The following is a 16,631-nucleotide window of genomic DNA, read 5'->3' as shown; positions in this document are numbered from 1 at the left end:
CCCGAGACAAGACCCCTCCTCCTCGCCATTTTCCCAAAAGTGGGTGTGGTGGCCACTCACTTGGGCTCCACCCTTGGTGTCTCAGCTTCAGGCTGTGGCTATAAGGGATGGAGATATACACATGGTCAGTGATGACCATCGGGCAACTCGCTGGCCTAAGATAGGCTATTCTTCTTTATCTTGGCTGAACCATTACAGAAGGTAAGGTGCACCCAGAGAAAGAAATGCCAGAACTTCAGAAGGAAGCAAGAAATCTTACTCCTTTAGCACTGTGAAGTGTAAAGGATCTTTTCACCCAGCAATTAAAAAAAAAAAGGACAATGGAGGGGAAAAGTTTGGCTCAGGAGGAATAAAGTCCTGATTAAGCCCAAAGGCAGTATCACAACTGCCTAGACATACACACCTTTGATTCCTGTCTTCTCATTCAAGTCCCTCCATTCAGGATCTGTGCATGCTTCTCACTGGGCCTGGTACTGAACTACACCCCCACCCACCCCAATGAGCGCAGCCTGGAGCAAGCTGGACCCCTCTTGTCCCAGTCTCTCTTCCTCAGTCCAAACTTCTACTTTTTAGCTTGTGACCAAAAGGAAAAAAGGGACTAAAGCTGACCATGTCTCAGGAACACGGGAGCAGCCCCTGAAAGGCAGGGGCTAATGTCCATGGCCCGGTTCAGCCTCTCCTCCCAAGGGCAGATAAGAAACTGAGAATGGACAGATGCGGGTGGTGGTGGGGAGAGAAATGATGTAACAGGAACCAGTGTGGGAGGGTACTTCAGAAAGCCTCCCACACACCTCCTTGCCCACGATGAGCCCAGACTGTTTGAGGGATGGTAGGGAGTGGTGTCTCTGAGTTCAGCTCTGGCCTAAAAAAACCCCAACAGGCAAGACAGCACTAGAGAGAATAAAGGGGGGCGGAGTGGGGCGCCTAGTTCTAGGCCTAAGAAGAGGCTTAGAGGTGGATGGTTAATAAATTTTATTGACTGCCCTGTTTGGAGTTGCATGGAATGTTCCAGAGGTTTCACAGAGTCTGGACCCATCACCCCAAACCTTCTGGAATTTTCTATTCACCTCCATGTTCTGGGGCCCCTAGGGAATATTTTTGGCTGTGATCTTCACCGAGAGAAAACAAACTTGAGAGGTATATGTCACAGCCAATGAGAAAGGCCCTGGATATCACAGACCATTAATGCTTTTACAAACAAAACCCCAAAGAACCCTAACCCCATTTGATGGAAATTTGGATGAAATCTTGCCTCACAGACTGTTCAATGGCACCCCACTCCAGTACTCTTGCCTGGAAAATCCCATGGATGGAGGAGCCTGGTAGGTTGCAGTCCATGGGGTCTCGAAGAGTCAGACACGACTGAGCGACTTCACTTTCACTTTTCACTTCCATGCACTGGAGAAGGAAATGGCAACCCACTCCAGTGTTCTTGCCAGGGACGGGGAAGCCTGGTGGGCTGCCGTCTATGGGGTCGCACAGAGTCGGACATGACTGAAGCAACTTAGCAGCAGCAGCAGCAGCACAGACTGTTCAGTCCCAACTCTGGCTGAGAATTACCAGTCTCTGTACCTTTCACTAAGCTTCACTTCCTGTTGTCTGTGCTTTGAAAGAACAGACTTTCCCCACCTGTTTTCCAAATATGAAACATAATAACATTAAACGTTCTTTTTAAAAGTACACATGCCCCTCCCTTCAAACCAAGGCTTGCTGAGCCCAGCAGGTCTGAACCAGAGTGAGCTTAAAGCCTTACCACTGAGTTACATGGGTCACTGCAAAGCCATGCTGAAGAACTTGCGCCCAACCTCCAAGGCTAGAGAAAAGACCCAAGTTGAACCACCTATGGGTTTATACCCAAATTACACAAGAATTGCACACACAAGACTGAGTGCAGGAATTGGTGTTAATATAGCAAAGCACCTCTGGCCTCGTTTAGAAGCTAGACTTAGGTCCTGACTCTTGTAGTAGGTCTTCTGCACAAGTTTTCCTATCCCATGGCTTTCTGCTCAACAGCGCATACATACTTGAGTTCCTACTGCCTCACAGCTAATCCACACCCCGTGTGCAGAGATTCAGGGTTAAGAGGGCTGGATTACAACAGCTCTAGCAAGTGATCACCCACTTGTTTAGCACCAGTCAGGAACAGAGGAGGGGAAAAAACGGGGGGAGGGGACTTCTCTGGGGATGCAGTGGTTGAGACAGGAACATAGGTTCGATCCATGGTTGGGGAACTAAGATCCCACATGCCTGAGCTGTGCAGCCATAAAAAGAAAAAAAGGCCTCAGTTAGCTCTGAATAAGGAAGTGCATTTCTACATGTCCCTCCTCTCCCTCAATAATCTTGTTTACTCAAACTCCCCCAGTTCCCACAGCCTCAAGTAGCCATGTTTCAAGGACTTGGCTTGTGGGGACTGTGATAAGCGCTACCAGCAGAATGGGAGGCTGGGCCACTCTCACGCAACTCTTACCTCCGCTTTTGTTGCTCTGTTTCTAGGAGGAGAGGAACTGCACAGTTAGCAATGAGGCTGGCTGGTCAAGGAATGACCAGGTGCCAGGCACAGTGTCCCAAGGATAAATCTGGCTCTACCGACATCAATATTTTAATCACTACTAGAAGTAGTGATTTAAGCCTACTAGAACATGGATAATCAAGTATGACAGATCTCGAAAGAGCAAACAATTTGCTCCCCTGCCATCATGCCCACAGATGAATTTTCTGCAAGGTCATATATTCGACAAGTATGGGCACAGGAAGACTCATGACCTCGCTTTCTTTCCCACTCCCAGAGGCCACCAACAGAAGGCCAAGTGGGATCTGACTACCCAAGAATGGCCAAGTTCCCACGGATTACATCTTTATCCTACATCAGGTCTCACCTGTGGCTTGGGGAACTCACAGAAAGGCAAGTTTCGTAAGACCCCAGATTTTTTCGTTTGGACAGCCACGATTGGTCACATTGCACGTTTCAAGGTTACACAGGAGCCCCACGCTACACGCACGGGGCAGGAGCAGACGAGTCTTGCTTGAGCTTTACAAGAAAGCCAGAGCAAATGTTCCAGAAGTTGACAACATCTGGAAGCAGGCACCCCAGGGCCTCCAGAAAACCCCTCACTCTCAGGCTTTCAGGACTCTTCATTAGGGGCCTGTTTTCTCGAGCATCGAAAAGCCTCCTTTTCTGGAGCGGGGCGGGGGTAGGGACGTGCAGGTCAATGGCTAAGTTGGACAGGTGGGCAACAGAAGGGGGAGAGCAGTTCCTTCGGGCCCCAGCAGAGGTAGACAATGGGAGGCAAGGGGTTCAAGAAGACACGCAGGGCCATTTTCTTGGGGGTGGGGTGGGGCGGGGGGGTGTTGGCTGGGGGCTGCTCCCCTGCCCTCCACTCCGATTAAATACGAGAGCTCACGATGAGGAAGACGGTGAGCAGAACGAGGACGAAAGCCAAGTCTCGGGTCTCGTCCCAGCCTAAGCCCTTCTTGGCCCGGTCCTCCTGCATCTTGCGGAAGGCCTCCCGGCGCGCCCTCAGGCGCCGTTCGCGTTCCAGCTGCTCACCGTAGTGCGCCTGGTAGAAGGCGTCAAAGTCGAACATGGTGCGCTTGGCTCCCGGAGAGGCCGGACCGCGGCCGTGGGCCCGAGGGCCGGGCGGAGGGGTACGAGGCGTCTCGGGGTCGGCGGCGGGAGTCTTGGAAGGCCTGACACCCGGACCGCGCAGGTCCTCGTCGCTCAGCAGGCCGCGGTCATACTTGCGACGCAAGGTGGTACTGCCCAGCACCACGTAAGCCTGGGAGATGCGCGTGAAGCGCTCGGCAGCCTCAGCGCTCCCCGAGTTGCGGTCCGGGTGGTAGAGGAAGCTCTGCCGGTAGTAAGCTGCCTTGATTTGCGCCTGCGTGGCCGTGGAGGGGACGCCGAGCAGATCATAGAGCGCCGTGCGCGAGTACGGGCCGTCGCTCCGGGTATAAGTCCTCGCTTCTGGGCCCAGGCCCGATCTCGGGTTTTGGGGAACCCCCCGGGGCTGCCACAATCTCCACAGTAACAGTTGCGACCACTTCAGATCGCGCCGGGCTGCCATCTTGAGTGAATCTGGCGGGCAGTGCAAGATAAACTGGCCAATGGGAGACGTGCGTTTTTCGCAGCCGGTCGGCCCTGTAGCCAATCGAGTAAAAGAGAAGGCGGGGAGAGGGCGGGTGGAGCATGCGTGTTACGGGGCGGGCGCCCGGCCGATGACATAAAAACCGGGCTCCGGAGCCACTCGCACGAGTTCTGCTGTTGAGGCGTGGTGATGGCTTTTCGCGGGCGGAGACCTGAGCTCCGCGGGCCCCCGGAGCTGGTGAGAGCTGTGACCACCCCCGCCCCTCTCTTTTCTCCTAGGGCGTCCGTGTCTTGATATCTTACCCGACTCCCCCCCAACCTTTTTCTCGTTCTTGCAGTATTACGACAAGAATGAAGCCCGGAAATACGTGCGCAAGTAAGGGAAGCCTGGATGTTGCTGGGTATCGGGGGTCGGGAACCGGCAAGTTGCCCTGAATGCGGAGGTGCTTGGAAAGCACGCAGAATTTGGGGGTGGCGGAAGGAAGACACTTGAATTGATCCATTGTTGACACCGTCAAAGTCAACTCTTCAGTAAACCAAATTCTCTGGGTCTCGGTAATCTTAGTATTAGGAAGGGAGTGATCATACCTGCTTTGTTTAAGGTGACAGCTTATTTCAAGCATGTGAAGAATTAGGTAGGACGGAGTGGTGATGTGTAAACTATCAGTGCTGTCTGTAGGGGGGAGAAATAATACCCGTAGAATGTTTACTGTATGTCTCTAAAGAAAATGAAATATTTATTAATTTTTTTATGTTACATATTAAAATGATATTTTGAGCATATTGGATTAAGTAAAGTATAATATTGAGTATACTGGGTTAGGTTAAGGACTACTACAGTTAACTCTATGTATTTAGTTTTCTTTTTAAATAGGGACTCAAGAATGTCCTGAGTGGCTTGTGTTGTATTTCTCATGGAGAGCACTGTTATAATTTTTACTGTGCATTGTTGACCCTTCTACATGGGAGTAGCTACAGTGGATAATTCTTCTAGAAAACATGTTTTTAAGTAAGAGGATGTCAGAGCTTGGTAGAGTTGAAAATACCAAATGATGCGTTATGAAGTAAATGATTTGTTCCCTTCATAGTAGCTCTGCAGCTGGTACAGTTTAATCTGTGTCACAGTAGAATAACACGTACTACATGGTCTTTGGGGGTTACTTTTAAATAGTCATAGTGCAGTTTATTGGCTGGGAAAGAGTACCTCAGGATGATTGTTTCCTTTGACTTTTCTTGGTCTGGGTGAGGTTTTAGCCCAGAACCCCTTTACCACGTTCTTGTGTTTTTAGCTCACGGATGATTGACGTCCAAATCAAGATGACTGGACGGGCACTGGAGCTTCTTTGTGTGCCCGAGGACAAGCCCTGTTACGTGTTGGATATTGGGTGAGATCCTGGGGCCCAGTTCAGACAGTCCAGGTGAGGGGATGTCCTTGGTCCTCACACTGTTGAGTCTCTGATTGTCTTCCAGCTGCGGTACTGGCCTGAGCGGTGATTATCTCTCAGATGAGGGGCACTACTGGGTGGGCATTGACATCAGCCCTGCCATGCTGGGTAAGTATGCCCTGTTTAGCACTGGGGTGGACACCCTTCCATGAGTTTGGAGTGGTGATGCAGATTGTCCTGATTCCTAACCCACTCTTTTCCAATGTAGATGAGGCCTTGGACCGTGAGACGCAGGGAGATGTGATTCTGGGGGACATGGGTCAGGGCATTCCCTTCAAAGCGGGCACCTTTGATGCTTGTATCAGGTAAGGGTCTTCATTTCCTGCTTTTAGTCCTGCAGGTCAGTGCTTCCCAAAGCAGAGTTGTACAGAATACATAAATATACACATTCCCCAGGATTCTCAGGTCTGTTAGATCGGAGCAAGGCCCCCCAGATGAGTCTTCTTTGTGTTACAAAACTACTCCTATGCTTAACTTGTCCTGCTGGGTTTAGGTACCATGGTGTATAGATTTCTCTGCTTTGTGTGTGAGGGCTTCTAAGATGGCTCTGGGAGCCATCTTGTGGGCCCCAGCAGCCATCTTGTGGGCCCCAGCCTCCATCTTGTTGACTTCTTTTCAAGGAGTTTTATAGTGGAGAGTGGCCCTCAGGCTCCAGTCTTTTCAGTGGCTTGGGAGTCTTTTCTGAGGAGTCAGGGTCAGGCTTTGAGTGTGTGGTACATAGTACTTTGATAACATATTTTAGAACATTGGGCCCACAAGATGACTGCTGGGACCCACAAGATAGTTCCCAGAGGCTCAGAAGCCCCCACCCTGCTACACGCACAAAGCAGAAAAATCTATATACCCTGGTGCCTGAACCTGGCAGGACAAGTTAATCATAGGAGTAGTTTTGTAACACAAAAGAGAGGACTTTGGGGGTCTTGTTCTAATTACTGTTAGAAACATGAAGTTGTTCTTTGTCTTCTGTGGTAAGCTCTGTGGAGTATTTGGTTTAGTGTTTTGTTGCTGGGGTGGAAGTAGGGGCTAGGAGAGGATGTCAAAGCTGAATCATTATCTGGGAGGTGAAGACCTTCCTATGATAATAGATTGAGCTGTAGGGCTACACAGTAAGAACCTGGATGAGGAGTACAAATCTACATTCAAATGTTTTTTTAGGGTAAGTGATTAACATATATGTGGAAACAAGATTGGAGGAGAAAAAACGTTTCAAAGATAGCAACCGTGTTTTAGTAATGATCAGGTGAGATGTTCTAAGCTGCAGAGAGTCAAAGACCAGCAATATGATCTTGGGTGTTTCAGCAGTAAGCAGTCATTTTTAGTTTGTTTTTAAAAGGAGAAGGTGGTTTGGCCAGCATTTTTGTCTCAACATTTGTTACATGTAAGAAATTGTACTACATGCTATGGAGTTTATGGAAATAAAATTCCGTGTTTTTAAGACTCTCCATAGTTTTTTTGGTGCTATAAGGTGTGGACCAGGGGATTTCCCTGGTAGTCCAATGGTTTAGACTCTGCACTTGCTCTGCAGGGGTTGCAGGTTCGATCCATGGTCGGGGAACTAAGATCCCACGTGATGTGCGTTGTGGCTGAAAAATGAAAGATGTATACCAAGTTATTAAACATGAGCCCCAGGGTGAGGTGTACACTAGGAAGTCTGGGGACCCACCACAGTTATGAAGAGAAATAAGAGCACAGGAAAACTTTGAGCAGGAGGGGCCGGGGCTGGGCCTTGAAGGCTGGAAGGGATTTGGAGAGCCAAGGGAGAGGGTTTCAGAGTGAAGAAGCAGTGTGAACACAGGCATAGGAGTGAGTGGGAAAAAGGCATCTCATTGATGTAGCGATGAATGAGAAATTCCCTGGAAGCTGAGATATGTGGGTTTGGTTCCTAGAAAGCTTTTTACTCCATCCTAAGAAGTTGGGTCTTTATTCAGTAGTTGTTGATGGAGCACTGGTGAGTGATGAGACTTGGTCTGTGTTATAGGAACATTACTTAAGGGAGAAGATGCAAGAGAAAAGTTCGGTTGTTGAAGCAATCGAAGTGATAATAAATGCTGACCCAGGAGAGTGGTGGAAGGACGTAAAAGCTGGGAGAGGCAGTTGGGCACACCACCTGGGTTTGGGGTTCTGTCTTATGTGTGTGCTCAGCAGTGAGGAGGGGAATACTGGAAAAGAGGGCATATTCGTTGCTTGAAGTTTTACTTCTTTAAATATTTATTTGCTGCGTTGGGTCTTAGTTGCGGCATGCAGGATATTTACCTGTGACTCGCAGGCTTAGTTGCCCTGTGGCATATGGAACCTTAGTTCCTGGAACAGGGATTGAACCCACTTCCCCTGCACTGGCGGGCAGATTCTTAACCACTGCACCTCCAGGGAAATCCCTGCTTGAAGTTTTAAATCTGGGGATCGTGGAGACCCCTAGCAGGTAGAGTTGAAGGAAATGATTTAGGAGGAGAGTGAATGGCTTTGTGGAAGCCGGAAGCATATTTCTTTTGAATGGAGGAAGGGTATGAAGGGGTAGGTGGCAGGGAGAGCCTTGACCTGCTGAGTGATGCTGAACCAAACTTGAGATGCGTGAGAAAGTTTGAGGATGTGTTTCCTTGGACTGGCAGCAAGGAAACCTTTCATGCTCACCTTCTGGAGGCCCTGTTTGGTCCAGTGTTGTAAGATAATGATCCGAGGTGCTTGTGCCAACAGAGTTGTGGGCAGGAGGGTTTCATCTGGAGACTGAGGAATGTGGCATTGGTCACAAAGAGGCAGGGGTGGGCCGTGCATGTCGCTCCCTTTCCTGACGTGGTCTCTTCCTCTTGCAGCATTTCTGCAGTGCAGTGGCTCTGTAATGCTAACAAGAAGTCTGATATTCCTGCCAAGCGCCTGTACTGCTTCTTCTCTTCTCTTTACTCTGTTCTGGTGAGTTACGAGATCTCCCTGTCCCTCCCTCGTCCTGCAGATAGCGTGATGAGGCAGAGGCACCCCATGGGAAGGACACAGAATGGCAGGACCTTACTGTGGCTAATGCTGTCCCAGTGGACAGCCTTAAAAGAAGCGGGTGGGGTGGGGACCCGACACGCCAGTGAAATGCAAAGACACTGATGACCGAATCTGAGACTGATCACAACTGCTGTGTCTATGCTGCTGAATTTTAATCCTACGTTGGCTTGGGGGCCTGGACTCCCCAGATCAAGGACAGGGATGGCATATCAAGGGCACACACAACACTTTCCAGAGCTCACATCCTCCAGCTCCCACCTTCCTTCCCCCTCCCACCAGTGCTCAGAGAGGAGAGCAGGGTGGCTATTTACTAGTGAGAGAACCTCTTATTAGCTTTATCTTATTTTTAGAAATGATGGCATTGATTTCCATTGTTTACTAGGATTAGATTAGAGTGAGATTCTAAGTCCTAAAAATCTGTTGGTTCTTTTTTTTTTTGGATCCAAGTGTTTGCTTTCTTTTATCAAAAATTTGGCTGTGCTGGGTCTCAGTTGCGGCACGCAGGATCTTTGGGCTTAGTTGCAGCATGTGGGATTTATTAATAGTTCCCAGACCAGGGATGGAAGCTGGGCCCCCTGCATTGGGAGCACAGAGGCTTAGTCACCAGACCACTGGGGAGGTCCCAGATCCAGGTGTTTCTTGGTGCCCTTAAGTCACCTTCCTTCACCCCTGACTCTTCTAGAGTGGGTTTGGGCAGATAGCTTACTAGTCTTGTGCATTATGTAGTCTTTTCTCTGCTCAGGCTCTGGGGTTAATCCTGAAGTTCTGAGGGCCTCGGTGTTTACTTTTCCCTCTGCTGAAATGTTCTCCTCTCAGACATTTCCATAGCCACCTCCATCCTATAGTCAGGCCTCTGCTCCAGTGTCCCTTAGAGAGAGGCCTGCCTTGAAAACTGAAAGTAAGCTGGATAGTTTCTGTCACTTACCATCCCTTGTTCTAAGTTGTTTATCTTTTTGGCACTTAATCTGCTGTGGATTAGCTGCCTGAGCTGCAGACATTGGGGACTGTCTCTTTTGTTCATGGCTCTTTCCCACCCCCAAGAACAGTATCCCTTGCACACAGTGGGAACTCAACAAGTATTTTGTGAAGAAGAAAAGGGGAAGCATCTGGGTCTGGACCCCACGGATTATTTGAGAGACCACCACGTTTCTGTTGCAGGTTCGTGGAGGCCGAGCTGTCCTGCAGTTGTACCCTGAGAATTCAGAGCAGGTAAGCCCCTTGGCTAGTCGGGGTGCATGCAGGTAGGGGGAGCCCAGAACAGGTCAACTGTCCTGCTTCTCACTCTCCTGTCCTTCTGCTGTTGGGAAGTGACAGGACAACCACCTTAGGCTGCTCGGTGGGAAGGGAGGAGCTGAGAGTGGTCCTCCTCGCCGGCCATTTTATGGCCTAAGTCCTAAGGAGGGAGGGGTACCTGGGGCAGGTGGGGGATAGGGTGTTTGTCTCCTCTTGACAGACCCTCTGGTATTACTGATGTCCATAACTGAAGAAATAATGGGGGTCGGGGAGGGGATGTTAACAGTTGTATGCTGTGGAGTGTGATGCACGAGCAGAGGCGGGTCAGAGGTACCAACTCCGATGGACAAATATCGAGCTGTCCCTGAATGAGTCTGGCTCTCAGCTGGTGATCATTCATTGCCGGAGATTTAAGTGGGGAGGTGGGTCCCTGGGGTAGAAAGTGAGAAAAACGGGGCGGGGGGTGGTGGTTGGTGGTTCTGTGATCCCCAAGGGAGGTGTCTGCCATGGCTGGCTCCAGCCTGCACCTTCCCTGCATGGTTTTTGGGGACTCAGAATTGGGAACAGTCAATAAAGACCTTCAGTTCTCCCAGGCGAGGTCCGTCCTGGGACCAGATGAGGGCCCGGGGGATGAGCAGAGAGCCGCTGTTAGCCGGCTGCCCTGCCTGACTCCCTGCCGTTCTCTCCCCAGTTGGAGCTGATCACCACCCAGGCCACCAGGGCCGGCTTCACTGGTGGTGTGGTGGTGGACTACCCCAACAGTGCCAAAGCCAAGAAGTGAGTGCCGGGGGTCAGGGTGCGCCCGTGCAGCAGGAGAGAGGGTGGCGGGCTGGCCCTCACAGGCCAGTGACGAGTGGACCAGAGCAGTGCTGGCTTGGGTCACTGGGGCCCGGGTGTGTCTGCATCTATTTGTGGCGGGGTAGGGTAAGGGTTTCACTTGTCCCTTAAGGCTTTCCGAGCCCAGCCCTCACTCTTCGTTTTCTCATTTCAGGTTCTACCTGTGTTTGTTTTCTGGACCTTCAACCTCTCTACCAGAGGTGAGGGCCCTTGAGTTTGTAGGCCCATCTGTCTGGGGTTCCCTTCCTGTGGGGTTAGGCCGTGGACCTGCTGGAAGGACTCACAGGCCTGGGTGCCAGGCCTTCGGGGTGGAGCGGGTGGGGAGGTTGAGAGATCTCCACGTCACCAGAAAGCACCTTGGTCTCTGCAGGGCCTGAGCGAAGATACCGAGGAGGAGAAGCCTGCCGAGTCCACGTTCACGGCTGATAGGTGAGAGGCGCCAACTCGGGGCAGGTGGTCGCCGTCCCCAGGTTCAGGCAGCAAGACTCTTCCATGTCTCTGCTTTCGCCAAGTCTCTCAGGGTCTGATGTGGCAGTGACAGCAAGGTGGAGAAGGGACTGGGGAACCCTTTGGGATGGCGTTTGCACCTGCCTCTGGCTGAGAGAGTAGAGCCCTGCTGGACGTCCATGGGCAGCAGGTGGCCCCCTCCTTCCCAGGCTGCCTCTGTCCCCTGGATCCCAGGCCCCCTCCCTGTGGCTCCTGCAGCTCCCTGTCCCCCTGCATCCTCATCTTCACCCTCTCGAGTCATGGCTCTCAGCACGTGGCAGTGCTGCGTAGTTTATCCCGACTTTAAAAAAGATCCTCCCTTATTCCCGTGACGGCTCCTGACTGCCACTGCATATCCACCCCTGCTTATTGGCTCCCACTGCGGCAGAACTCCTCGCACTGGCCCTCTGCCTTTCTCAGTCCTCTCCTGGCTCAGGCTTGTCTCATCGCAAATTGCTCTTGCCACCACAAGCCTGTCTTAGCAAACCCATGAGCCTTTTTTCCTTCTCCATCTTCATTGTAACTTGCTTGGTAAGTAGGAGCTAAGGCAGCCAATTGCTCCCTTAACGCTTTCTTCACTTGGCTTCCTACCTACCTCCCTGGCTGGTCCTTCTCCGTTCACTGTGCAGCTCCGCCTGGACCCCCTTTCTCTCCGTGCTGCTGCCTTAAACACCAGCTCCAGGTTGAGAACATCCACGTGTATAGCACTGGTCTCAATCCCACCTCTGATTTCCAAACCACCTGCCCTCCTGAATGTCCAGACCTGGACTTCCCACAGGCCTCCAGAGCAAAACAGAGCCCTTGGTTTCACCCCCAAACTTCCTTCCTCCGTCCTGCCTGTTGTCTACCCTTCCTGCCTGCCTTACATCTCACATCCAGTCAGTCCACCCCTTTCCCCCATACCTATATGGTCTCCATCCCCACTGCCCCGGTTTCTGAAAGCTGCGTCCCTGGTCTCCCCTGGCCGTGCAGCCAGACAGATCCTTCTCTTTTGCTTTTTAAAAGTGTACATCATATCTTGCGATTTTCCTGTTCAGTATCTTCAGTTGAGTTCTTAGTTTTACTTCCGTAACACTGTTCACAGCTCTGAATCAGAAATACTTGATTACATGGCATTATTTCTACCCCCAACTACAGTGAAAACTTGGTGGGGACTTGTATACCTGACACCAGAAGAATGTGTTGTTAGCGAAAGGTGTTTAGTATTTGTTGAAGGAGAAATGATTATGAAGAGTAAAGAAGGAGGTTATTTCTTCATTCTGATTAGAGTGAAAGGTCTTCAGACTTTAAGACATCAAAGAGGAAAAATAGGCGGAGTAAGGATGAGTTAGAAAGGCCCAGAGATGCTGAAAAATCATGAGTCCAGTCCTCGTATCTGCCACGCACTGATGCCTCCTGACCCCTTGGCCCTTCAGGCTCATCTCCCTTAGTTTCCTCAGCCCATTCCCCATGGGGACTTGGGGGCGCTCTCCTTGCTGTTTCTCCTCCAAGGTACCCAGCACTTGCTCCCAGCAAGCGGTCCCATCTCCTGCTTCACAGGGAAATTCAAGTGGTTTAACTCCCTCCGTCCACCTTAGGCTCCCTCTTGTCCTCACAGCGGTGTCTACAGACAACATGTCCTAGCTGTAAACTTAGGTAAGTTGTGGGACCTTCAGCAGCCGTTTCTCATCTCTCATTTAAAAATCTGGCGAGGGGGACTGTGCCCCCGGCTCAGGCAGCATGTTGAGGAGTTGAGGGCATGTCTGTGCAGGACTTGGCGCGGTGCCTGGCTCAGACCCTGTCTCCCTACAGACTCTTCCCCTTGAAATCCTCCGATTTGGGAAGGGTGGGGAGGAGGCTGTGGGCTGATGGGGCTTTGCTTCAGGTGCTGTCACTTTGGTCTGATCACATTTGAGCCTCTTAGAAATATTGTTTTGGCCAAAAAGTTCATTGAGGTTTTTCCATAACATCTTGCAGAAGTGAAAATTTTGGCCAATCCAATACACAGATAAATTAAGAAAAGGTATTCTAAACCTTTGCCAACTCATTTCTAATTTCCTCCCCCAACCCCATCAACTTTGCTTGACCGATGTATTCCTCACCCCTCGCCACCCGGCCTCCACCCTGCCACTCATCACCTGCGCGCTCCGTAGGTGCCGTCCCCTCTGGCCTTTGCCTGTGGACACCACTTACCTCTTCCTGTGGTCTGCACCGCTCGCCGTCCTTGCTGCTCCTGTGGCTCTCCTGATGACTCTTTCCCATCGACCCTCCTGCAGCTCACATCTTGCCCCCATTTGCTATGCTACCCCGGAGCTTGTCCTTCCTTACGAACTCCTGGGGTTCAGTCCTGCATCTTTAGCTGCTTCCTGCTTTGCATCTAATACACTGGACTCCTGCCCCCTCACTCTGAGCCTGTTAACTTTCTTCTGTGAACTGTTGTCTCTACACCCTGAAGTCTAGAGTATGTCATTCCTTTGGTCTAAGGCCTTGCTGCTTCCTGGAGAGAGGGCACGCTCCTTGCTGGTGTTCACAGCTCCATGAACTGGTTCAGACAAGTGGGAATCTGAGTTGTTGTTTTCTTTTAATCTGACTTTTATTACTGGGTTAGAACAGATGAGACGTAGCAGCAGGAAGATTGTGTCACGCAGTCTGGCTTGGAGTAGACTTCCAAGGATGACTCGATCCTCAGCAGACTCTCAGATTCTCCCTGGGACCCTCCCCTTCTTATACCCATCGCTCTAGGCACCAAGACTCTTCTGCTCCCTAACCTTCCCGCTCAGTCAACTCAGAGCCTTGCTTTCATGTATTGCTTCCTGTCTGGACTCTGCCCCATCTCCTGCATGAAGAAATACTCACAGCGGCTTAAGCTCGGTGGCATACTCGTTGCCCACCTCACTCCCTCAGCTGCTCCTAGCCTCTCTGCGCTCGGCCAGGTGTGGGTGGTCGCTGCCCCTGCCCAGCCGTGGACTCTTCACGGGCAGGGCTGGTTCGTACCCGCTGTAGAACACCCACGGGCTGGGCCCACCCAGGTACCTCGAGACGGTTGCTCACATGGCAGACAGCCTCCGTGGCGTGTCATCGCTGAAAACAGTTTCATTCCGGCTGCCAGGTGGGGAATGTGCCTTGAGGACTCGGCCTCTGCCCTTTCTCAGGGCCTCTCTCCCGTAGAGCTGAAGAGAAGAGTTCTCCTCAGCCGGGACTGGAGCCCAAGATGAACTCTTGAGGGTTGTTTTCGGGGCTGCTGTGAGCTGGGCAGCCGTGTTTTCCTACCTCGGACATTCACAGTTGCTGGAAGCCCCAGCTTGCTTTGGCTAGGCTGTGTTTTTGGAATGTCTTTGTCTGGCTGTGCTGGGTCCTGCTGGGTCTCCCTTGCTGCAGCAGCAGGGCCTACTCTCTAGTAGTGGTGCAAAGGCCTCTCATTGTGGTGGTTTCTCTTGTTGCGGAGGGCGGGCTCAGTAGTTGTGGCACCATGGCATGTGGGATCTTCCCAGACCAGGGATCGAACTTGTGTGGACGGCCAGGCCGATTTTTAACAATTGGATCACCAGGGAAGCCCTGGGGTCTTTTTTTTAAAGTTAGTTTTATTTTTGGCCATGCTGCACAGCATGTGGAATCTTAGTTCCCTGGCCATGGGGATCGAACCCACGTCCCCTGCAGGGGAAGTGAGGATTCTTAACCCCTGGACCGCCAGGAGAGTCCCTCCTTGGATAGGCTCTTATGAGCTGATCCTGGCCCCAAAGTAATTTGGCCCCTGCCTGCCCCGCAGGCAATTGTATGTAGGCCTAACACACGGTTCCCAATCTTGAGGATACTTGCAAATGAGGGGGACCCTCACCTCCTGCTGAATAGCTGCTCTGGCCCCAGCAGGTGTCACCAGGAAGGGGCTGTCCAGAATGGGGACCACAGAGGCCGCCTGCCTGGCAGGGGGACTTGCCACATTTCTCTGCCCGGCTACACCTGGGTGCCAGCTTAGGCTGCTCTGTCCCCTTCCTGACAGCTGTGTCCCCCCACAGGATCCCGTACAGGATAGCAAGACGGGGTGTGGTGAGGAAGAGCCGAGAATGGGTCCTGGAGAAGAAGGCACGCCGCCGCCGGCAGGGCAAGTGAGTGCTGGAGGGGTTGGGTTGTGGGCTGAAGGGGGGCTTGGCCACCCAGGGCCTGGGACTGTCTTGCCTCCAGGGTCCCAGGGGTTCATAGTTCACTTTCCTGAGCCTGTTTTGTCCTTCCCTCCCCTGTTCTCTCTTGGCACAGGGAGGTCTGCCCTGACACCCAGTACACCGGCCGCAAGCGCAAGCCTCGCTTCTGAGCAGGTGACTGCGTCCACGGGGACCCCCCGGGCAGAAGCTGTGCAATCCAGCACAGATGCTTGCCTCTGCAGAGTTCTCTCTATTGAAGTGCCTACTTCAGCTGCTGACAAAACGCGTTTTTCTTAGAAGAAGTTTTAGAAAAAGTTCGAAAAAGTTTTAATGTTCTAAAAGCATTTTCTTCACTTAAAAAAAAAAAATTTTAAGAGCTTCTTTGTTCTGAAAGCAATAAACCACTTTCTGTGGAGCCCTGGCTCTGGCATTTTTCCCTCCCTGACAAATTTCAGAAGTTCTTCTGTTGTGGGTGGGGCTTTATTCCCAGGTGTGAGTTAGGTTTAAAGAACTTAAACGTGTGAAAGCTTTATTCTAACCTACAAGGAACAAGGTAGACTCCTTTAACTTCAGTTCAGTTGCTCAGTCGTGTCTAACTTCTTTGTGACCCTATGAATCGCAGCACGCCAGGCCTCCCTGTCCATCACCAACTCCCGGAGTTCACCCAAACTCAGGTCCATCGAGTTGGTGATGCCATCCAGCCATCTCATCCTCTGTCGTCCCCTTCTCCTCCTGCCCCCAATCCCTCTCAGCATCAGAGTTTTTTCCAATAAGTCAACTCTTCACATGAGGTGGCCAAAGTACTGGAGTTTCAGCTTTAGCATCGTTCCTTCCACAAAGAACACCCAGGGCTGATCTCCTTCAGAATGGACTGGTTGGATCTCCTTGCAGTCCAAGGGACTCTCAAGAGTCTTCTCCAATACCACAGTTCAAAAGCATCAATCCTTTAAGAGTGCTTATATGTTAACTTTGGTAAGACTGTATTTTGTTTTACATCAGGCAAAGTTGGGAAGCAAGGGCAGGGTGACGTGTATCCGTGGTACCCTGGGCCTGAGGCCACTGCCCAGTCATGGTTTCCCAGTGGCCTGGGCTGACCTTTGACCCTGAGCTGCTGCCTCAGGTGTTGACGGGCCAGCACTGGGCTTTTGCAGGTCTGTCTGCTCTCCAGTCACTGGTGGTCAGAGGTTCTGCCATGGGGTTGGCTGGGGACTGTCTAGTGGACTGGAGGGGATGCAGTGGTGGTTTGTGATTCCTGGTAAAGTGTGAAGAGGGGGTCCGTCTGGGCCCACGGTACAGAACAGGCAACAAGCTGGAGCTGGGAGGTTCAAGCTGCTGGGGGGCCGGCGAGAAGGCCTGGAGGTTGCAGGCGGAGGGAGGCGGCTGGGATCCTTGGCCTCCTGAGCCCCGTGGTGCCACTCAAGTTCACCCCCAAGATCTAAGGCCGTG

The 16,631-nt window shown here is 51.6% G+C and overlaps 2 protein-coding genes and 1 non-coding gene across 5 annotated transcripts; 2 read left to right on the top strand and 1 right to left on the bottom strand.

Annotated features, from left to right (window-relative positions):
* Window positions 1–955: 955 nt before the first annotated feature.
* On the bottom strand, window positions 956–4,077 carry DNAJC30 (DnaJ heat shock protein family (Hsp40) member C30). Of its 3 annotated transcripts, none has more exons than XM_059881427.1 (2): window positions 2,877–4,077; window positions 956–2,252 (listed from the first exon to the last, which is right to left on the bottom strand). In XM_059881427.1, exon 1 carries the CDS (start codon window positions 4,062–4,064, stop codon window positions 3,384–3,386), a length of 681 nt encoding a protein of 226 aa, XP_059737410.1. In that variant the 5' UTR covers window positions 4,065–4,077; the 3' UTR covers window positions 956–2,252; window positions 2,877–3,383.
* A 171-nt stretch (window positions 4,078–4,248) lies between these two features.
* On the top strand, window positions 4,249–15,600 carry BUD23 (BUD23 rRNA methyltransferase and ribosome maturation factor). The gene is given in 12 exon segments (NM_001034457.2): window positions 4,249–4,322; window positions 4,423–4,460; window positions 5,374–5,469; window positions 5,555–5,637; window positions 5,738–5,834; window positions 8,337–8,433; window positions 9,673–9,723; window positions 10,439–10,524; window positions 10,739–10,784; window positions 10,955–11,013; window positions 15,063–15,152; window positions 15,301–15,600. Coding segments are annotated over 12 exon segments (846 nt in total). The 5' UTR covers window positions 4,249–4,274; the 3' UTR covers window positions 15,356–15,600.
* Window positions 14,202–14,330, top strand: LOC112444390 (small Cajal body-specific RNA 20). Its single transcript, XR_003032717.1, has one exon. It is a non-coding gene; the product is annotated as a small Cajal body-specific RNA 20 (non-coding RNA).
* Window positions 15,601–16,631: the final 1,031 nt, after the last annotated feature.

This window comes from Bos taurus, chromosome 25 (genome assembly GCF_002263795.3).
Source record: "Bos taurus isolate L1 Dominette 01449 registration number 42190680 breed Hereford chromosome 25, ARS-UCD2.0, whole genome shotgun sequence".
In the NCBI taxonomy this organism is placed as follows: Eukaryota; Metazoa; Chordata; class Mammalia; order Artiodactyla; family Bovidae; genus Bos; species Bos taurus.
This window is presented reverse-complemented; position numbering and strand designations above follow the sequence as displayed.

Coding starts and splice junctions, on each gene's coding strand:
- DNAJC30 (XM_059881427.1), bottom strand. CDS start 4,064: ATGGCAGCCCGGCGCGATCTGAAGTGGTCGCAACTGTTACTGTGGAGA.